This window comes from Anser cygnoides, chromosome 12 (genome assembly GCF_040182565.1).
Source record: "Anser cygnoides isolate HZ-2024a breed goose chromosome 12, Taihu_goose_T2T_genome, whole genome shotgun sequence".
NCBI classification, from domain to species: domain Eukaryota; kingdom Metazoa; phylum Chordata; class Aves; order Anseriformes; family Anatidae; genus Anser; species Anser cygnoides.
Window position 1 is genome coordinate 14,205,589 of NC_089884.1, and position 22,488 is coordinate 14,228,076.

At 41.7% G+C, this 22,488-nt stretch overlaps 1 protein-coding gene across 4 annotated transcripts; it reads right to left on the reverse strand.

The window, feature by feature from the left end:
* Positions 1–359: 359 nt before the first annotated feature.
* Positions 360–22,441, reverse strand: OSGIN1 (oxidative stress induced growth inhibitor 1). 4 transcript variants are annotated; one of them, XM_067004683.1, is made up of 7 exons: positions 22,318–22,441; positions 20,398–20,507; positions 6,645–6,748; positions 4,338–4,474; positions 3,787–3,978; positions 3,383–3,474; positions 360–2,690 (listed from the first exon to the last, which is right to left on the reverse strand). In XM_067004683.1, exons 3-7 carry the CDS (start codon positions 6,727–6,729, stop codon positions 1,700–1,702), a joined length of 1,497 nt encoding a protein of 498 aa, XP_066860784.1. In that variant the 5' UTR covers positions 6,730–6,748; positions 20,398–20,507; positions 22,318–22,441; the 3' UTR covers positions 360–1,699. The 4 variants fall into 4 exon arrangements, with proteins under 4 accessions (XP_066860784.1, XP_066860786.1, XP_013047867.1 ...); XM_067004685.1 differs by lacking the exons at positions 20,398–20,507; positions 22,318–22,441 and adding an exon at positions 19,212–19,332; XM_013192413.3 differs by lacking the exons at positions 20,398–20,507; positions 22,318–22,441 and adding an exon at positions 10,944–11,101.
* Between the last annotated feature and the right edge of the window lie 47 nt (positions 22,442–22,488).

A 22,488-nucleotide genomic window follows, 5' to 3' on the forward strand; every position in this document is an offset into this window, starting at 1 on the left:
TGACTAGGCCTTGATTTGGGATCTCTCCCAAGAGAAGACACTAGGTAACAGGAAAGATCTGAAATCTCCTCGGCAAGAACAAATTGCTTGGCAAATAGCTTGCTTTTGTAGCATTGTTTAGCCTCACAAAAAGGGAGAGGATGCTTTAGGGTAGTGTCTACAAAGGTACTCCAACCTGTTGGGCAAAGATACACAGAAAACAAATCCCGTGTTGAGCTCTTAGGGAGGGGAATGAGGCAAGGTTCAACAGGCACAAACCACATCCTGGTGTCTGCCAGGAAGCTGATGGAGAATAGTTCATTAGATTTTTGTCTTGGGCAGAGATTTAAAGTCAGAGTTAAAAACAAACAAGCTGAAAATAAGTCTGAAATCACTTTATTGAAAAACATTTCATATGAGTCAGTGGTAACAACATTCAGGTGTGATACAGCAACACTGCAGACAAGCTCCTTACACATCTCCCTGCACAATTTGAAGAGGATTCTTTTAAGAACAGCCACATACACAGCTTTCCAGAGATATGCGCAGCATCCTGTCACATCAGCAAGTTTCAGTACAACACAAGGAGCAGAGTGTCTTTACATTGAATAAGATTAGCTGTAACTCCTAGGAGAGGTACACAAGGCCTTGTAGGTCTGTTGAGAATGCTGTTGGCAACATAAGGCATCATTTCCACCCATCCCAGCTCATTCAAAACACTGACTGAAAGCCTGTAGGAAGATGCTTTGCTAGAAATTTTTTTTAGAAAAATCAGTATAAAAATCATACTATTTACCATAAACCATCAGAAAGTGACTGTGCCATTTCCCCTTAATACACAACATTATTAGAAGATGACATTACATTAGAAATTCACACGACAGTACACAACTTATTGCTTCTCTCTGAAATCCTCTGTGCAGCAGAAGCCCCGCACAGGACCTCGGCAGAGCTTCAGGACAGAGCAGTAGCTCCCCTTCAGTCCTGCTGTCTCTACAGCAGCTGCCAGGAATTTGGCCATCGCATTTTAGGAGTTAGTAAAAAGCTGCAAGATGGCAAACCAGATTTTTGTGAGTCAGTACCACCACTTCCCCGAAGGGGGAAAAAAAAAAAAAATCACAAATCTTTTGAATAAAAAGATATTAGATATTACATGTTGCTGGTGTTGTCAGTGAGATAATACAGTTTTGACTCTGTTTCTGTGCCAGTTTATTTGCAGAATACCACTTCTTTCAGTGAATTCTGGTCTAATAAGAACATATAGCTGAGCCACAGGAGCAACCAGAAACAGATTGGCTTGCTTTGTTTCATCACAAACACTGTAAGACTGACAGACTCAGGGCTGTCAGCAGGCTGGCTGGAAATAATTGACTTTGATTGTTTCCCAATTAAATTTTCAGCAACCTGGAAGGTGTCAACATAGAAGAGCAATCACAAGCTTGCCCCCCGCTTCTCCAGGCACAAGATTCAATGCCCCTGCTGCCTCCATGCACAGCTGTGCAGGAAAGGAGCTGAATCCCCATGGACTAAAGGTACTGCCATGAGTGAAACCCACTCCAGTTGGTGACTTAACCATCCCGAATAACTCAGCAAGAATTAAGTAACTCTCCACATAACCTTGGAGAATACCAGGAGTGGGCTTCACATTTGAGGATGTACATATCTCTAAGAAAACAGTAGCAACCCATTCAGACACTGTTAGCACAGGGGGGCTTTTTTGTTAGGGGGGATTTTTGTTTGCTTTCTTTAAGAGAGAGCTGGCAGCAGCCAGAGCCCCTCCCTGCACAAAGCGTACAAAGTTATCTCCAGCTAGAGGTCCCAGGGCATAAAGCCCTTTCTCCTGAGTGCATTCATAGGTGAATGGGTCAACATCTATGGGATTCCTCTTGGGATTGACTGGTTGGTCGCTGTCCATTGCCAAATAAATGCCATTATTTGGCAGAAATGAGAGGTTGGGATTTGAACCAGTTAGAACAAGAGCCATAGAAATTTTATAAGCTTTCTGGTAGCCATTCTTGTCTTGAAAGATGCATTTCTTGTCCTTGCCAAAAGATAGTACACGATGTTCAGGTAGGCTAATGTAACACTCATATGGCCCAGCACAAGCAGCTGACTGTTCTTTCATCATCTGATGGACTTTGTGGTATTCAGGATACATCATTTTGGGTAGCTGGTTAAAAATAAGACCTGGATCACTGACTCGCCTCCGGAAAACATGAATTACTGGAATATTGCAGTGGTGAGCAAAGAGAATCGCATCAGCGGCTGTCAAACCAGCACCTACAATCAAGACTGGGTCTGACGTGATACCAATACTGTTGTTCTTCACTGCTTCCTCTAGGGCAGAGAGCTGGTGATGGACATAGGAAAGGTTCTCTCCCTTGACCCCCAGCCAAGTGGGACTATCGTATGTTCCAGTAGCCAAGACTACATTTTCTGCATAGATAGAGAAGGGCTCCTTATCACCTTGGACAGTTTTGACAAATCCATCCACCTGAAAGACCTCCATACCCTCCTCAGTGAAGTTCCAGAGGGAGTCGCTCTTCTGCAGATCTTCCTGCATGTGGTTGGAGATGCCCTCTGCACTCACTTTCCTCACAGAGGTTACAACAGTCCCACATCTAAAGTTCTTCTGCAGCCCTTTCTTCATCACATAATGTTGGTAGTATTGAGCAATGTCTTCTGCTGTGGCTCTGTTGTTTCTAAGGCCTCTGTAATATATTACAAACAAAGGTCAAGCAGCAGTTAACTAAGAGCCTAGAATTTCTCCCCTCTTCCACTGAATGTATCCCAGAGCCATCTATCCTGACACTATCAGACGAGACTTATCTAGTTTCCCTGACTTCAGCAAAGTTTTTTTCTGGTACATAGAGCTAGCAGTCAAGTCTGCAAGCTGTTGGACAAAGGCAAGTTACTAACATGAATCCCATCCCTAAAAAGTCCCCATCCCTAAAAACACAGTCACTCATTTGTGCCTTCCTCTCACGTGTTTCACTTCTATTCCATTATCAACTCCTTTAAGGTTTCAACTGTTATACATTGAGAGCAAAAGCACCTGAGAGACTGTGAAGCAGCTCAGATGATTATGCTTGTCATCAGGGACAGCAGCAGTAGACACAGAAGTCAGACACCCATGCCTTTTGCAAATATTTTCAGATGACATCATGGTCATACTGTGATCATCGTGCCAGTGTGTGTTGAGAAGGACACATGGCAACCAGCACTCCAACTTTATCTGGAGTCACTTAATGCAGAATGGACTTTTGATGGGGAAAGCGACCTTTCTGTCAGCAAAATCATCCATGACAAATGGGCAGTTGCATTCAAGGAGTCCACTCCAGGTTCCCAAATAACCTCTGGATGTTTGAGAAAAAAAAAAATTATCAGACCATAGATATCTCACCTTTTCTTTTGCCTTAGCCAGTCTTTGAACTGGAGATCCGGGAGTCCCATCCATTCCCCTCTGCTCAGAGTAACCATAGAGCCCTCGATAGACTGGAACGAGAGAGTTAAACAGCTTTCAGTTATTTAATGTACAAAGTGAAATGTAACTCAAGTTTCAATAATGTCTCAGAACATGAGAAGTCAGTGATTTCATGTGATCCACTAGCATGGAAGAAACCATCCATGTTCTCCAAAGAGAACAAACTCTCTTGTTCCCCCATACCCCTTTTAAACTCATTTCTTCGTACACATAAAATCAAACATGGATGACCAGCACATTGGAGCACCTTTTGACTCCCCAGTCAACACCTCTGGCTATCCTACAGCATGCAGACCTAAGCAGTTAGGCTTTGATTCACTTACATGCCAGGCACCTCCAGGAGGGTTTCTGCCAAGGACCAGGTGAGGAATGGCTCTGTCAGTCTCGTGCCACCAAGTGAGGACAGATTCTGCTGTTCCACCAAAGTCTGTGTCTGGACGCAGAAGAGTATCAAACAGAAGAGACACGGGGCTGTGGGATCGTCCCTCCAAACCTTCAGACAGATACTCCAAATCCTGAAGAGACACAAATCACATGCTCGAAACATGTGTCCTGGCAGGCAGCAGATTGCCTGTAACTGCAGCACTGCCAGTTAGTGCTTTTGGTGTTCTGTGAAGTTCATTTACTTGCGTGCAGCCCGTTACTGCCTGAGGACTACCTCCAGGATCTTAGCAATGCAGGCACTTCATACAAGGGAGATTCGGATAAATAGAAGTACTTTGCTTAAGGCTTATTCTGTCTGCGTACTTTGAAATTTCTGCCTATGTACTTCGAAACCTCAGATGAGTTCACCACTTGTAATTTACCCCTAGGGTGTTTCACTATAACGATACACTGAAAGCTTCTGCTAAAAAAGTATTTTCTTTAAACAAACCTGGTCCAAAATGGAGACATCTGGAGCCTCTTCTAGTTTCTTCTGAAGAATAGGATGAGGATGAAGAGACTCTCTTTTGAAGTAAGGGGTGTAGCCTGACAGCAAATATGAGAGACAGATTCCTGAAGGTCCATTCCCTAAAAAGACAAAATGCCGGAGATTTTTTAGGCCTGCAGAGAGAGAGGCCCTTTAAAAAGTATTTCTAATACCCAGATCAAATCAAAGTCACTGCTATGTATACAGGAGATTTTCTATTGTCAGAATACCAGTGACTGACCTGACCTATTGGATGCAGTTGGGGAAATCATTTTACCCTTGTGCTCCCTTTTACTCCTTAATTACATACATTTGCATTGCAAGGTTATGAATTTGCTTACACAAGCCACAGGCTAACCTCACCTGAAGGCTGAGGTCTCTGTCCTACTGACAAATTGAGTTACTGCTCATCAACTTCTTTAAAGGTCTGGAAACTGGTCACATACCGACTGGGGGCCTCAGCTGTCTTGGATATACATTTCCCATCTGTGTAGAGTGGTTCACTGTGCACAGGATATACAGGATGTCCAGAAAACAGTGACCAAAACAGCTCTGCTCTGTACAGTATGAAAAGCTGTATAATAAGGGATTGCTGGCAATAGTGGTTTGACTGACCACGTGGGGACACTTTCAGATTGGAACCAGCTCTACCGTGGTATTGCGGGCAGCATGTTAAGGAAGAAAAGTCTCTCTGCCATGCCGAGACAGCCCCTCAGAATACAGCACTTTGAACAGATTGCTGGAGAGCTGAACTCCTCTTGCCAGCCACTCGACAGACAGTGGAAAGACTTGATCTGTGCGACTCCAAAGCCCAGCAAGAGTAGCCTGTGGAAAGATTTCACATGGCCATTCTCCAGTATGTTTAATATTTTACAGTGTCTGCATAACTAACCGACAGCCTCTCTGGCTCAGCTTTGCTGCTTGCTGTGTGACTAACCACCATTACATAATGCAGTGACGATGTCGGGGAGGAGAGCTGAAGTGACAGAGCAGCCTGCAGCAGGTTGTGTTGACACAGTGCCCGTGCTGTGTGCGTGAATCACTGGAGCAAAGGCCACTTGGGCCATTTGAGATAGAGGGAGGCTCGGGCTGGAAAGCTAACAACGAGCTGAGCTATGTGAAGGGCAGCATGTGCCACAGCTGGGGACAAAGTCTGCTGTACTGAGTGAGGACCGGCAGCTGTGGGTCAGTGTTTGGAATATTCCACTCACAGGAAGGTTTTCCAAAACCCACGGAAATTAAACAAAAACTAAGCTGCAGTTGCAGTAGAACATAACACTTTTGAACTTACTCCTTTGCTTTGGGATGTACGAGGAGGTTCCTGAACCGAGCTTAAGCACCCAAGTGCACAACACTGAGCAATCGATGCAGAGAATTTACTTTCTGAACCACAGTTAAGTTTGACATGGATGGTCACAAGCAGAGCTGCCTATTCCAGAAAGCAACTGCTTTCGTGAGGCTGCCAGTGCAGCAGCAGGAGCCTATGGGCTTCCCAGAGAGGGCTCTGGGGAAGCAGCTGGAACCTGTATGTAATGTCCAGCTGCAGTGAAACAGCTGTGCTGCTACAGTCCGACAGCCTGCCCATCCTGCACATCTTCACACCAGTGCTTCAGAGGCTTTAGGGACATCTCCACACTGGGTCCATGTTTAGACACTCTAGGGACCTCCCCTCTCAAAAGGGACATAGTAAATTTACTACATAACCTGCTTTCTAAACTGGTGAAAAGACACCGCTTTCTACCATTCTATTCAATTCTGCATAAAGTCAATGTACCTGACTTACACATGCCAAGAGATTTCTCATGCATTTAAAAAAAAAAAAAATCTATGAAAAGTTTCCAGAAACATTAACAGCATCTGGAGCACTTCCTAAGTAAATCAGGCAGAACACAAAAGATCACACTCATCCCTCAAATCAAGCACTACAGAACATTAATCAACTTTCTGTGAAATGATTATCTCAGTGGAATGGTTGCCAACCCTTCTAAACACCCAACAGAAAAAACAGACCCACTGAACTCATGTCCAAAAGGCTACTTTTTCCTTCTCTTCTTGTTTTTAAAAAAGGGTGTGTTTCAGGTTATTGAATAGCTGGTTCCCTACTTCCTACCATTCATTTTTGGTACTACAGAAAGTTTGACTGTCAGGCAAAGGAGGCAGAAATATTAGCCAGGGATTCTGGTTTGAGTATCCAACACACAGAACAAAAGCTGAAGACAGCAAGTCCAAAGCAACAACAGCATCAGAGAACGTAGACAGGAGAAAACTTACCTATGATCACCACGGGAAGCAGCTTGAACCCACTCTTTTTCTGATGCCTGTTCAATATTGAATACATCTTCCTGTCCGAGAGCATTTAGGCCCAGGAATCAAACCTGTTAAAACACAGAAGTTCTCAAACACTTGCTTGACAAAATTACATTATTGTCTATAGCCCACAGAAGAGGGCTGATCCAAATTATTTCCTTGCACTGTACACCATCACATTATACTTCCACCCTCAGGACAGGCCTACTCTTTTCACCCTTTTCCCTCCCTAGAAGCTGAAGGATGATTCCCTGATTATATCACAGGAAAAGGAGAGGGCCCTTATCTTTCCCTACCACACATGAGTTTCGGTCCCTTCAGAACAGCTGGCAACATCAGTAACCCTTCGACTGCAACTGACATGTTGCAGCTTGCCAAAAAAAAAAAATTAAATGATCATGAACCCATTTGTAAGTGCTTTTTATTTTGTAAAGTAGCTTGTGCATTTATTATGAGGGTAAGCAAATCTCACTCAAGACTTCTGCCCAAAGGCTGGAAATCTCTTGGCTGCATTTTCAAACACGTGCTGCTCAATGCCTAGAGGGCTTTTTGAGAAGTGCTAATGCGGTTCCTGAACCTGAGGATGCCCTCTTTGTTCATCTTCCAGAACACAGAGTTCTAAGTTTGAATAAGTAAATAGCAACAATTCTTTAAACAAAATATGTAACATTATCTTGGAGGCTAAGTTGTCATTAGAGTGGAACCTACAAAACACCTGATTTTGTCATGCAAATATTCAATGAGGAGTGAATCAAAGGTTTGTTGTGGTTTTGTTCTTGGTGGTTTTCTTTTTTTGTTGGTTTTTCCATTCCTGCAGGGATCCCACCTTGTTAAATAACTACTTCAGTTTTCCAGGGAATTAAACTACACTGTCACCAGTCCATGGAAGTCAAAAGTTACTTCTACCACAGTAGAACGGAGATTTTCAAAACCTACCAGAAGCTTTTATGTTATTCTACAGAGAATACTGCCTTTAGAAATATTATTCTCAGTTGGGAAAGTTAAGTCAGAATCCACTGAATGGTACGACTTTGTTCAGCAGGGCATGCTCTCCACACCCTTTCCAAGCACAGCAAGATATTTGGCAAGCGCACTGCACACTCCCATAAGGTCTGGCACATCACTGCCTCTGACACAAGTAGCGCAGCGGATGCCATCCTGTGAGCGCAATGCTCCCCCTTTAAGCCTGACATTTATATCCCCAGCAGCTACGTTAATGCCGTAAGACCCCGGTGACTGAATGAGCAGGCAGGACCACAGTTAAATTTAGGATTTGAAGAATCCCAGGCTTCAGGAGGAGACTTGTGAGTGCATTTGCCTGCAAGGATGTGACAACTCCTTTGTGCACCAAGCCAAAGGTGACTGAGAACTGCTTCAAGAGCACTGGGTTCATTTAAGTAGAGGCACATAATAAGGCCTACATGTGGAATTTAAAACTAGCAGCTTTGTCCAAAGTGTGTATCACAGTTTAGTAACACCTACTAGTTGCCTACTACCACTTCACTAAGTCTTTCTCATGTGTTTTGCCTGAACCACATAGAAGACATAATAGCTATGTCTTTAATTCAAGTCATTTCAGGCATCTAACTTTAAAGGGAGTTGGAAACTTCATTTCCCAGCTTAGCTGTGACCCAAAGGTAGATGCATATACTCAGAAGACAAACTCTTCCATATGTTGCATCCATGTGGAGACAGGCATCCACCCCTTAAGGCATACTTACCCCAACCCCAGTAGTGGCAGGAGCCCAGCCTAACTGGCCAAGTATTTCCCCCGCCTTCTGGGGTAAGTTCTACCATATGAGCCAAAACCTGCACTACCATCAGCAGATTGTGGTGTAAATCTGCCTGCGAATAGTTCCCCACCACAAAGCTCCAGAATTCAGCACTAGCACCCTTGATGTCCTGAGACACCAGAGGGACAGGATACCAGTGTGACCAGTAAGGTACCCACTCAAACCAGCATAAATCACAGGACTTATCTTACCTTTCCATGGTAACAAATAATTCCTTCTCCACAGCTGCACTACATAAGACAAGTTTTTTTTAATTTTTCCCAACATCTTTTATCTCTGTGAAACTACTGGGAACCTGAAAGGAAGAAGGAAGATCTCTGGAAGGGCTCTTCCAGGTTTCTGCTCCGTAGCAGGCTGCAGCAGCACGCACGGGAAGTCTGCACACATGCTGCAGGCAGCGGTAACCCAGCAACATCCGTGGGATTTTTGCTGGAAGCAAGGGCTGCCGAGCCAACCCAATCCTGCACAAGGCAACAGGTCCAGGAGAGCAAAGCCAATACGAGAGAGAACAAGCCCGCGAGCCTGTTCATAAGACCTGGGCACAAGGTCGTGCTGTTGCATGCCAGTGCTTTCCTGGGGGATCCCAAAGGGGACAAAAAAGGCACAAGGTGGTGGAAGTCAGTCTGGCAGCCTTATTTGCAGTGCAGGAAGGTTGCCTTGGCTCCCGGCCACTGCTCCATGCCACCCTACCCCACCCTGATAGAGTACAAAGCCAGCAGCCTCAGGCTCAGCGATAACTCCCCTCATTTCACCCTCCTCCTCCATTCTGTACCTTTTGATGCATGAAAAGGGTGCATTCGCTGCAATGAAACCAAACTGTAATGGCTAGAGGAGCACAATTGTTGTTCTGAGAAAATTCTTAGTTCTGTGCACATACATAACACTTTTTAGCCATGGTTTTACTCAAGATCTGGGTTCACAAAACCCCATTGTGACCATTTCAATGCTACATGCTTTGTTTCCCCAAGTTTTGACACCAGACTATCCTAACAACACAAGATTAACTGTCAGATGCTTCTGTTTATCCTAGCACGTCTCTATAAATGAAAAGTCCCATCCACATCCCAAAGCTGGCATTTCTGTAATTTGTAATTAATTAATCTACTGCTTAGGAGAAAATGAACCAGATGCTGAACCTGTTAACAGCTATTCCCATCCTGTAGGCTAGCTGTTTGACTTCTGGGGGCAAAATTGTGCTCAGAGTGTCACAGGCTTTTCAGTTTCAGGCCAAGTGTTCGCTTTCCCTACCATTATAAGTAAAAGGGGATTATTTTTTCAGTTTCAGAATCAAGAAATTACATACACCTCAATCACCATACAGTTAATTCAGTGCAGCAGATGAAAGCCTGTTCTTGCAGAGACTACTGGAAAGCGTACAGAACGCTGAAGTTCATTTCACATTCTGAGAGAGGTGGTTAACTAAATGCAACAAGAGAAAGCCTGAACTAGGATGGAACCCAAGACTCATCTCCTCATGCTTCTTTCATGTACGGTAGGCTGCTGGGCACTCATGTTTGGTCAGTTTAGTGACATTGATCACTGTTTTGGCTCCTGCCTTAGGTTTCCTACTTTAAATGGTTGTATCTTTCCTCCTCTTAATTTGAGAGCACGCTGCAAGCTCCACAATTCATCTCCTTGCTGCTTCCAAGCATTTCAGCATTGATGTGATGTTACATAATCTTTCTGGCTTGGAAAAGCACCCAGCTCATCCTGGACCAGACTCTGCATACCTTCCCGACACAGCCTTAAGCCTGGAGGGACTATAACTCACAAAGCCGGTCAGTATGGCCCCTAGTGGCTCCAGGCTGCACAATTGAAATAGGTTTTAAGCAAGCAGAAAAAAAAAGCAAAGATGAATTAACAAGGCAATGAAACTAAATCATCTTTAGTAGAAGTAAAAGGCCAAGTTACATCAGCCATTTGCAAGCAGCTCTCCCTAGAACATCAGTGGGACTTTTGCTCAAGTAAGGACCACTAAACAGGGCCACTATAGCACATGGGGAGAGTTCAAAAGAGCAGTGCAGTCAGCACATAAATAATGGAAGAGACTGAAAGTGCTACTGTGACACTTCGGTTTAAACAAGAACAATGCTAAGGTAGAAATGCAACAGTTTCCTTCAGCTTGATTTCTTCATCAACCCATCCACTTCATCAGAAGCTATTTAAACTTAATTCATTAGTGCTTTTAAGAAACAGAAATCCTAATAGTTTTTGAAGTTTACACTTTCCTAATAGCTTTTAAGTTGTTCACTTTCCCACAAGTTTCAGGAGTTTTTTTCCCACCACTTGTGCTATCACTCTCATATGCAAAGCCAGAGTACCCCATAAAAACAATGTGTGTGGAAAAATTCGACTTCATGATACATAAAAATAGCACCTGTTTCTACAAACACCCCTGTGATATTCTGAAAGCAATGTTACAATATGCAGGACAAACAGAACTTTCTATATTCACTTACAGCCTTCTTACCTTTAGCAGCAGGTCTGATGAGAAGTGAGATCTTTCTGAAAATGCCTGTACAGCCAGGAAAGCCAACCAGACTCCAAGCCTTGAATACTGCCTCTGCTCTAAGACAGCTGCTTAAATATAGTAGGCTACCAGCACTAAATGAGAGGTGGAGCCGAAATGAATGGAGGCGGAGCAAGGAAAATACTTATAAGCATGAGTCAGCAGGAATAGTTCCCTTCCCAGCTTGTGAATGAATGATGCAGAGTAACTTTCCTTAGTGATGTTCAGCTGACTCTATGACCACAGGAAAGGCAGGTTTATAGGAGCCATGTATGGTGGAAACACTACAATGAACAAATGCACTCATTTTTAATCCTCAGGGCAAATTAAAACCTGACATTTCATAAAATGCGACACTTCCTATGGCAGAACTGGGTTTTTCCTTTATAGCATAAAAAGAAAGCTGATACAGTGGTAGCTCATGGAGGGAACAGGAGTGATAGGATACCACTGAGTGCTTGCTTTAGAACTGGAAAGAAATGGAAAGAACTTCTGTGATTACCTTCTTCCCACTTTGGACAGTGTTTGAGGTTTTAGTTTCACCTTATCAACACAAAGCAGTTAACACACCTGGGGATATGTATGAGACCCCTGAGAGCACTGGCAGAGCAGGGTGTCTCTGTAGAGGTCCTGTCACCTGGATGGCTGTGCTCAGAAGTGTAAAGTCACCCAGAGCCACCAGGCGCTACTGTATTCAGTCACACCAACCAAAATCAAGGAGATTAAATGGCACAGTAAATTCCTTACTCAATTCCTTCTACTTTTCCCATTTTTCTCTAGTATTTAATGTCATAATGCATTTCCTGTATCAGACAGTTTCTAAATAGCAGTTATCCTCCCTCCAAGATTTTTAATAGAAATAAAATTACAACCAAGGTAACTTCATCAGCATCTCTGGGGAACCTGATCCTATGTACTGCCAATCATCAACTTCCCACTGGGTTCTTCATCGTTCTTTTTTTTTGTGCTAACTTCCATGGGAAGAAAAAAAGCCAGCTGCTGACAGGACCAGGACGAGAAGAACTTGAACTGGACACACAAGAGACCTTGCTGTAAATTGTGATGTGGTAAAAATCCAGCTGCAAATTACCATCTTGAAAGCAAAACAGAATTGCTTAAGTTCTTCTAGTTCAAAGAAAACAAGTTTAGAGACTAGATCTTATTCTAAGGATCCCTATCCGTCAGTGGCTCTTAAAATCAGGAGTCACTGCTTAGCTCTACGCAGTATTAAAACTGTATCACCTTATAGAATTCAAAATTCATTTCACACAACACATATTGAGCTTAAGTATAAAGTGCTAAATAAGGACAGACATACAAGAGTTGTTTATTCAACAGAAGAGTATCTCCTGTTCTTGGTCCTCCAACCATGACCTCTTCTATACAGAAATCCCTAATCATAACTTTTATTTTTCATGTAATCATGGGAATTAAATTGCCTTACTTCTAAGAAGTTTCTCCTATACCTTGTAGATATATTGGGCCTGAAAATATAGAGTTCAGGTGTGTATATTTTTTCCGTCAGTGAAATATTCTTATAAACCTGCTGCATAATAGCAGTAAAATGACTAAGCCTCCTGAGTAAAACTACGACAAAGGCTACAAACCACAACATACTAGGATTTTCATCCAAGGCATCTTACTCAGTTCAGTGGAATAATCAAGCTCGCTAAATTTGAAGTACAAATTAAACAAGTTTGTGCTGAAGTAGGTAGCTCACTTCAAGTAGTAAGTACTGTGTATCTTTATCTCTGAGACCATCTATTTTGAAGCTATGATATTCAGGGAGCCAGGAGGACTGCTGGTACTCAGTTAAGAGGTACTTTCAACAATGTGATACAAAAGATGAAAACAGCTCTTGAGAAAATTCTACACTCTCAAGACCCACATCAAAGTAGGACAGAGTGCAATCTATTTTAATTACACCAGAATCACATTTTTAATAAATACAAAACCATTGTTTCATTTAAATTTTAACCAAATGATCCCTCTAGAAATCCAAATCACTAAATCCATAAGTCAAAATGAAGGGGGTTTTTATTGTATTTAAGGTCTCTTTCAAGTTGTCTGGGCCTTTATCCAAGGTAATATTTTCACAGTGCACTTATGTAACTCATACTGATTTTTTGACATGAGCAAAGGCTTTCAGATGTGTTACCTAGATATATATTCATTGGCTGGTAACAAACGTGATCAGTATCAGTCAAGAAAAATTAAACTTCCAGAGAAACTAAGGCATTTGCTTGGTTAGGTGACTTAAAACTGTCCTGTTAGTAGGTTTTTCAGAAGCTATCTTTAATATAATGCAGTATTGCACGTCAAACATTTTAGAAGAAAGATGTTCTGGTCAACACTGGCTCATGGCATAGACACAATAGGAAACCATACGATGGCTTGGCAGGCTTTATCAACAGTAAAAACAGGAATACTTCTTAAGTGTACACATCTGCAGAAATAAAAATTGACCTCTATGTACAAGATGAGGTCCTCTCTTAATTTCCCACTAGGTTTAGGAAAATTAGAATCTCTTTAATATTACCACTGTGCAAGAAAGGCCAGGATGTCTTTTCAAAGCCAGCAGTTTTACCTCATTGTTGCACACAGTAGAGTTCTTCACAGGAATGTGTTCAAATATGACATTTCACTGTCCTTTATTTGCTTGCACAATAGGACCATTAAATCTAGCAAGTTGGAGACTTTTTTTTAAAAACTATCTTAACAAACACCACATAGCCTATGTATCAATGTTTCTGTTTCCCCTTGTGTACTTTGTTTGGAAACAAATAATTCAGCCTAATGCACTGTCTGCTCAAACTTTCCAGAAGAGGAAGTAATTGTGTAATCTGTACCTCACCTGGCAGCCAGCCTCTGACCGACAAAGGTATGCGATTCAGCTGTCTTTTCTTCCTGATTCACTGCAAGCAGTATCATCCAAATTAATAAGTGCCCAAGAATTAAGTTTACATAAGGGTCTCCAGCATGGCTTTGCATTATCTCTATTCATAAGCTGTCTATGCGTACGAACTCACCAGTGGTACTAACTCCTTTGCACAAACTGACAAACATTTGGTGCACAGACTTAGAGGTCTTTAGAGGGCTTCAGATTTTTCCAGGGAAAAACCTCTTCCAAGCTGCTAGTCTGTAGGCTCTTTCACTGAGGTGCATTGCACTCTAACCAGCTGAGATATGAGGATTTCATATCTCTGTATCACAAGGTACATGTAGATTTATCAGAGAAGTAGAAACTCAAAGCTAATTTTGCACTGGCTTCTCTTCTTCACTTTCAAAAAATAAAATAGTAAAGTTTAGCTTCTAGCAAACAATCCAGGAAACATACTAATCCAGATTAAAATGTGAAGTGATCTAGCTAGAGCAATATAATGCTTATGCCACACTTTGTGAAAAGCTTCTTTAAAGTCATTTTTTGGAAAAGGGGACTCATGACATTACAAATTGCCTTCAGATAATGTAAAGGATCAATTCCACCTTCCCTTGTACCGGCAGAAACACAGGACACAGCAGCAGAGGGCTACGTTTGCTTTCATATCAACAAGCCTTGCGCATACTTTAACAGCAGCAAGGCAAACCATTCCCTATCGATGTGCAGAGGGGAATTCAAAACACACCACCTCATGTATCAATCCCAACCAGAGAAGGTTTGGGGCTGCAGAAAAGAGTGACAGACTTCGCTGGTAGCCACTCACTTCACCTTCAAGTCATACCCTATAGTTCACAGTATTGGCAATCCTGGGTGCATTTGTTGCCAAGGTCTATTTGTTTTCTTTTTGGTCAGCCACGATACAGTTCCCAGAATTTAAACAAGTCAATATCGTGTTTTACCAAGGTAAAATCTGAAGAATATGCCGAAAAGCATGGACAGACTGTAGCACTGTTCAGGACAAACATTTTGCACCTGAACCATTCCCCATTGCAAGAAATTTCCTTCTGTCAAGAGACTCAACACCTCATGTCACCGAGAAATTATACCCACCCATATCCTACCTGTGAAACCTGTCAGATAGCCCTGTTTCTGCTGTCTTCTCATCCGGGGGAAGCATAAAGAACAATGCCTCCCCAGTGTCAGAATCCATTGCTCTTACCTGTGATCCTGACAGCTCTCTTGTGACACTTGTCTCTGTTCCTCTCACACCCATCCTCTCCACTAGCCAGATGTTAAGGTACACCATTACGCCGTGCCAATTTATCACAGCACACTGCATTGTTTCATACATTACAACTTCACGTTCTGCTGGGTGTTAATAATCAGAGGAACACTCCCAGTATGATCCTGTGGGCCACACTAGTGCTTTGACACTTAGTTATTTCTTTCAATTACAACAAAAATAAATAAATTCTGCATGTTTCCCGTCTAGGGGAACTTTCTAAGTGCTTCAGTACCTCCCACCAGTTCCTCTAGTGCAGATGATTTAATCTAAGGCAAAGTCTCACATAAGCACTAAAACATTTGACCAAGTATTTCAGTTCTATATGATCTCTGTTCAGAATCTGAAATCCAGCTTTGCTGCTGCCAAAATGATCTCCACCTTTTTACACAGGCAAGTTTCCACTTACATAACCGTATGTTAACTTATCCACCAAAATTAGAACCTATATATTTAATGAAAATAAATGGTTCAAAATCAACACTGAAATATTTTACTTGCCTATTTTTTTAAGCTCCTATCAAACAAAACCCACATTTGGCACCAACACCACAACATGGACCCCAGTTTGGAACTTTAAAAAAATCATGTCAGCAAGATGTTCCCTGAAGATGTCCTGGCGCTCTCCAAATCAGAAGGGGCAGGCTGTGGCCACACCACTTCTGACAGCAACTGGATCCCTGAAGTGCACTGCTTTGCTAAATGACTAGAGTAAGGAAGCCTTGAGGAAGCCAAAGGATTGCTGCGCTTGACAAAAAAAAAAAAAAAAAAAAAACAGCTTAGGAAACTTTGCAAGTGAGAGACCGAGTTCTGCTCATGACTTCCCACATGTGTTTGTGCATTCACATGGCTTCCTCTAAAGAAACATTTGGCCCAGAGCTTGTGTCCTGCTTTCCTGTGTCCCTGCCAAGGCCACATGTGTCCCGTGTTCATACTTTTTTTTTCAGCATTTAGGCAGCTGCATCCAAGAGGAGAGAAGTAAAGGTTCACCCCATTCACTTGTTATTCAAAAGGACATTGACCTCCCACTCTGATAAATGATTGAAATGTGTTTTTTTTAGTGCCCTTGAATATTGTTTGAGGAAAATATAGAACAAAACCTTGTATTTTGCTGGAACTATTCTAAAAAAATAATGACTTTTGTTTTCTCCCACCCTCAGCTCATTACCTTGAAGTCATTCTCTCCCTGTCTGTTCTCAGAGGGTGTTCTTCCTAAAACCATAAGGTCAAAGCAAAGATTTTCACCAATCTTCACTGACCAGAGGCATCCACCACTTCCACCAATGCCTCTTAAAAACATCTGTTAAGAAATAAACTTGGGGAAGTGAGAACCAATCATACCACCCAGGAGGACTATGGAGCTCCACTGCATTCACGCAGCTGTATCTTCAGCTAATCTGCAGTTAAACCTTGTATGGGCACTCCAGTGCTGACTGAGAATGCCTTATTGGGAGATCTTGTACATCTTCTCTATCCAAGCTAACTAAGGGAGCAATAATGGAGAGTGTTAGCTGAGATCTAGCTAGTCCGTATAAACTCCCTGAAAAATACATTCCTATTACATACAAAGTAGCCTACTATACTGTGAAATGGCAGCAGGTATCTCACAAAAATACAGTCACTGAGAGAAGGAGATGGCTGCACATGCATTTTTCCTGGCCCACCTTATAAAAGGGGCCAGGGTCACTGTCCTCTCCTCAGATCAGTGTATGGGGATGATGGCCAAATCCAGTGCGCTTTGTACTTGCCAGCACATAAGCTTCCTTTCAAAAAGTAGTATGATGCAAAGATGTGCAGTCCTTTGGCTCAAGGGGCTATGGCCATGCATGTTTCCCAGGACCAGGCCTTTGCATGTTCCTTGTCCTCCAGGTACAGGACACAGAGGAAAGCTCAGAACACATTCACTGCACTCAGGCCTCCATGATGATCTCAACATTGATGTGGTTTTGGGGAAAAAGTAAAGTTGTGCACTTTCACTTCTAACAAACAGCAGCTATGACCTAGTCAAAGATTAAACTGCAAAGGAACCTGGTAGGGAATTTTCCTCTTCTTATCTTAATGTCAATATAATCATAAATATTTACAAGAGTTCAGGATAAGAGAATGATCTGAAGACATAGCCTCTAATTTCTACAGTCCTATAGTCAGTGTTCAGCTATGTTTTATCTATCTATACTGGCACTTGTCAACTAATAGCTTAATAAAATAACTGCTGCATTATATTATGATGTGCCAGACTGAGCAACTTGGAAAGCAAATGCCCCAAAGCACAAAATATCCCACAGAAGCTAACATTCATGATTTCCTTACTGAAATAACCAACAGAGAAGAACCCTCAAAGTACAGGGGATACAGATGAAGCCTGTGAGCACTGGGCATCTTTGCTGTACTTTTTCTCTTAAGGCAAAAACAATGATTATCAAATACAAGTGGGCAATTCAGAACTGGAAAAGGAGTGTGTATTAAAATGCATTTAACTCCATTACACAGTTCATAAACAGGACTGCAGAAATCCTTCAAAGATTCTTGGATTTGTTTCTTTGCCACAGCTTAAGCCATTCTGTAGTTCTTTAGCCTGGCTTAATAAAATTCTTAACAACATCAAGATTCTTTACCAACATCAAGAATTACTTAAGACAAAGAATTTAGTAGCTTTCCTGAAGGGCTTAGAAATGTGCACAGCTAAGGTTATCCAGAGCTAATAATATAGCCAACATCATAGGTTTCCATAAATTAAAATAAGCATTTCTGCAGCAGAACACACCAGTCTTTAGCTGGGGGGGATTAGAAAAGGACTGTGCTAGAGTTATCCCACAATTGCCTAGCCTCAGGGTTTATTTTCCTCATCCTCTAAAGCAGCTGATACTGGCGCATAGGTTGAAGCTGGTCAGATCCAGTTCACTAATTCTGATGTTCCTGACTTGCAGCATTTTCCTTCCCCTGTAACTTTTTAAAAGTCTGAGGGAAATTCGAAGAGCTTTTAGCATGCAAGCCCCTTCCTTTAAACAGGGCTCTGAGGCAAACTGAAAGATCAGCTGAAGTGATACACTCAATTTAAGTTTTAGACCCCAATTCCCCTCTTTCAATAGCACCACTTGCAGCAACACTGACTGCCAGGAGTGAAATTTAAAGTCCATTGGAACTGCTCTGCGTAAAACTGGATGAACCAGTATCTTTTCCAAAGAGAATCTTATCACTTAGTCACAGTATAACAGTAATGCATTAAAGTGTAACAAAAATATTTCATAGGTCAAGGCTTCTCACTGTAATTGACAGCTCTGTCTCTAGACCAGTTTAAGGAAGCTGGAACGTGAAAGGAGCTGCCATTTGCTGTAAAATAGCATGTGCTGTTTTGAAATACCTGCATGTATTCTGGAGTCATTTTTGTGCTTTAGAAACATGAAATATCCACTATGAACTCTGAAAAGATTTGGCAGAGTGAATTTGCAGGAAAAAAGGCAGGATTACTGCACAAGAATAAATCTATTCAGTAACTAATTCCCCAATGCATGTGTGTTAGAAATACTTAGTGATCTGTGTAATTCCACATTTATCTGATAGTCATCCATTTCCACATATGTCAAAGCTCAACGCTGAGCATAAGTCAATGAAAAAAAACAAGCTGCTGTAGCAAGAATTATCTATGTATTTATTCAGCACCTAGCAGAATATGAACCACAATCCCCTAAAAATCTCATTGTTTTCCTAGGAGATCTCAATAAAGGTATTCTTGTTTCTCCTCCAAAGCTATTTTACTTTTTCTTTTTTACTTTTACTTACTAGAGATGAGACACTCTAGATTAGTCCTACACCCTTGCCAATAATGATTCTGTAGGGAAAATAACTTATTTATGATCCACTCATGTTTTTGTCAGCTGCCTGACCGGCTGCAGCATGCCCCAATTTTTCTGCTTGTCTAAAGAGAAATTGCCCCAAGCAGGCATGAAATGGAGGTATTTCTGATTCCCCAGCCAATATTTATCTTGATTGTGAAAATGCTAAGTTTGAATCAATGAGTAAAACCTCTACCAAAAAAACTGAACCCTGTAATTAGGTGACCCCTTACCTCAAGGCTGAAGCCACGCAGCATTGAAGCACCTGACTTGCACTGTTCAACAATGCAGACTGATAACGTGCTCAGTAGGGCAGAGGGATGTGGCATGGGGGCAGAATGGCATGGCACTGAGATGACCAGTAGCACAGGCTATCAGTTTGATAGCAGCTCCCTGGGAGCACTGACCAGTGTTTTATCTAAAGCTTTCTTTTGCACTCCTGACACTCTGAAGGTTAACCTTCAAGGTTACCATTAGTAACCACAGATCAAGTAACGGGCAGCTTATATCCCATCACTGCCATCTTAGCTAGCTGTGCCTGAATACACGTGTGAGTTGTCAACAGGTAACCAAGCCAGACAGACCCGAGGGCCCAACCAGCCTAGTATCCCACCCTCAGCATCAGGCATTAGCTGACACCTACTGAAGATAAAGAATGAGATAAGCATGTGATGCTTGTCTTTTATCTTCCCTTGCCTCCAACTATTTGCAGCTGAGACAAACAGCTGAAACCTGATGAGCTTTGTTCACTTCCTAGCCCCTTTCTTCAGGTTATTTTCATCTGACTCCTAGTAATTTCACATGGCCTATACTCCCTGTATCAGAAGGGAGATTACACAACTGATCCCTCTCTATGCCACTCAGCTCTACAGACTTTATTATATTCCTCTCTGTTTTCTGACTTATTCCCAACACAGAAGCTGTTCTATACCTTATATCAACCTTATTTGCTTCCTGGAGACTTTTTCCAGATCTATCATATCCTGACATGAAAGAAAGAGTGCATCATATAGTGGTACTCTAGGCATAGATGAGCCCTAGGGTTATGCAGCAGCCTTTTGGTTTGACCACCATCCTTTCCTAGCACTTGATTTGCTTTGCTACCAGCAAGCACTGGGCTAATGTTTCCATAGGACTATCTACCATGACCTCAGATTCAAGTTCAAGCTAGCTCTGACCGAGCTTACTTACCTGGATTCGTGCCATAGTGTGAGACATCACATAGGAATTGTGCAAAAGTATGAAGTAATATGATAATATAAAAGAAGTGTACAGCTTGTTCTTCAAACCAATGCAGTCACTCATATGCCTGATAAAAAGCAGAGTGGGAAGCCTTGGAGACTTTCTGGATCCTTCTTGTTCACAAAGAAACCTCAACAAAATTGAAGGGCTAGTGTGTGGGAGGAAGCATGTTCTCACCTTAAACCTCAAGAGGGAGATGGCTTTAGGTAAACACAGCAGAAAAGCCCAGAGAGCTCATACTGCACTCCATCCCCTGGTCTGATCTTGATCTGCTCTCATTCTCACACCTGGAATAAAGAGGACAGTAAGAAGAGCTTATGCAAGGTCACTCCTAGGTTTGCATCAGTGGCTGTTGTTTATGCACATTTGAAAGAGATGAAGTACATACACATCCAGCGAATGTACTGAACCCTGAGCTTATCCAGAATAGACACAATAGATATTAAGCAGCACCAAGGTAACACACAGGACCTCTGAAATACTCCCTACCCTTGCTGCAACTGGTAAAATGCAGCCAAAGCTGTTGAGCCTGAGAGTGCCAGATCTTCCACATCTGCTGCCCACACTACAGCTGACGTGCTGCAGTTAATGTTAAATGTTAACCCCGTTTTTTATGCAGGCTCCCTAGAAAAAGTAGTCTTTTCTGATGATCTTCCTTTGAGTTTTGCTTCTCCATTTCAAGCCAACAACGACAACATATGGCTAAGTCACTAGGGTTCTGCATCAGTCTCCATCTATTGCCTTTTATCATGTCTTCCATTGTGGACTACATTATATTTTCCTTCTTCTCTCCTTACAGTCTTTCCCTACCTTCTTCTCACCTCTATGAAGCCCACTGAGCTACACTAAAGGCTTTTCTGCTTTTGACCGTGGAAAAAGGGCCATCCAGACACATATATAAATGTCTCAGCAGCAAAAATAAGCCCTGTGGCAGTTGTCAACTTGTTTGTGTTTGATATCCCTGATATGGAACACTATAACAGAAGCCTTAATTCCTAGATTTTTGGTGCCCAGCATAAAATTGCATTACAAAGTCAGTGCTTGTGAAAATCAAGTTGCACACCCTACCATCAGCATGTCTTCTGGTGGTTAGGAGTTCAGCTTCTGGCCCAGAATCGCTCCAGAGTGCTGACCGGCTCTGCAAAAATGCATCTCTAAACAACAGTTGAGACTTAAAGTTTCACCAGAGGCTTTTTATTTGTAGTAGAAAAGGATTAAGACTCCAGAGTTGAGAAATGAAATTGGCAAGTGTTTCCCACTGAAAATACCATTGAGAGAATTTATAAATTCAGTGGAAAATATGCAACAATTTCAGATACATCCAAATATTATGATATTTTAACACTAAAAGAACTTTTTTTTTTTTAACTTCTAAGTGATTTTAACAAAAAATGCTAAGCATTTAAACTTAGAATTAAAAAGCAAGGAAATATGCTTTGTTTCTAAAAGGAACTTTCATTTTCTCAGATCCTTTAACAAAACCACTACCATTAGTGTACGTAAATATATCTGACACTTTATATTTTATATATTTAACTGTTCAAACCAGCCTGTGAATATAAATATCAACTATGAGCACAGCTATAGAAAATAAAAAAGTACACTTCAAAGAAGCTTTGCAAAGTAACAAGCACTACCACTATCAATCTTGAAAAGTTATCTTGAATTACATTCCTTTTCTGCTTTAAGGACTTCAATTTGAATTCAAGTGTACACGTGATTACAAAAGAACTCATGTTTAAGGGTAAGCATGTGATCAAGTACTTCTGCTGAGGAAAAGATTTGTTACAATGCTTAGTATTGAATTTCCTCAAGTTCATTGCTGAATCAAAGCTTCATACTTTAGGTCAAATGTTAGAGTGATCTGTGACCTTAAAATACAGTGAGACAATAGCAGCTTTAGCAAAATGTTTTGAGTTGCATGTACCTACAGAATCATGCAAGCTTGCCATATTCCTTACTACTATATGAGGTTTTCCACCTGTATTATTAACAAAAGTCATTATAATGAAACAATTTCAGAAAATCATGTTTTTCTCCCCACAAAACTTTGCTACAGGGTTCTGAGTACCACTCAGCCTTGGAATGCTTTCATACCTTGAAAGTAAAACACATCCAGTATAAGGTCTTGATCTTTCTCTCCATTTTCTGTCATTTGACAAAAAGTAGCAAACTTGTCCTGCTGTCACAGTACTGCTGTTAGCCTTGAAACACCTTTAAAGTAAGTGTCATTATTAAGCTTTGTCCTGAGAGAGCACTCAAAGATTG

Excerpts from the sequence above, each read along its gene's own strand:
- OSGIN1 (XM_067004683.1), bottom strand. The coding sequence starts at position 6,729 with ATGCTCTCGGACAGGAAGATGTATTCAATATTGAACAGGCATCAGAAA. Across the intron at positions 3,979-4,337 it reads ATGTCTCCATTTTGGACCAG|GATTTGGAGTATCTGTCTGA; the intron begins GTTTGTTTAAAG and ends GTGTCTCTTCAG. Across the intron at positions 3,475-3,786 it reads CTCCTGGAGGTGCCTGGCAT|TCTATCGAGGGCTCTATGGT; the intron begins GTAAGTGAATCA and ends CTCTCGTTCCAG.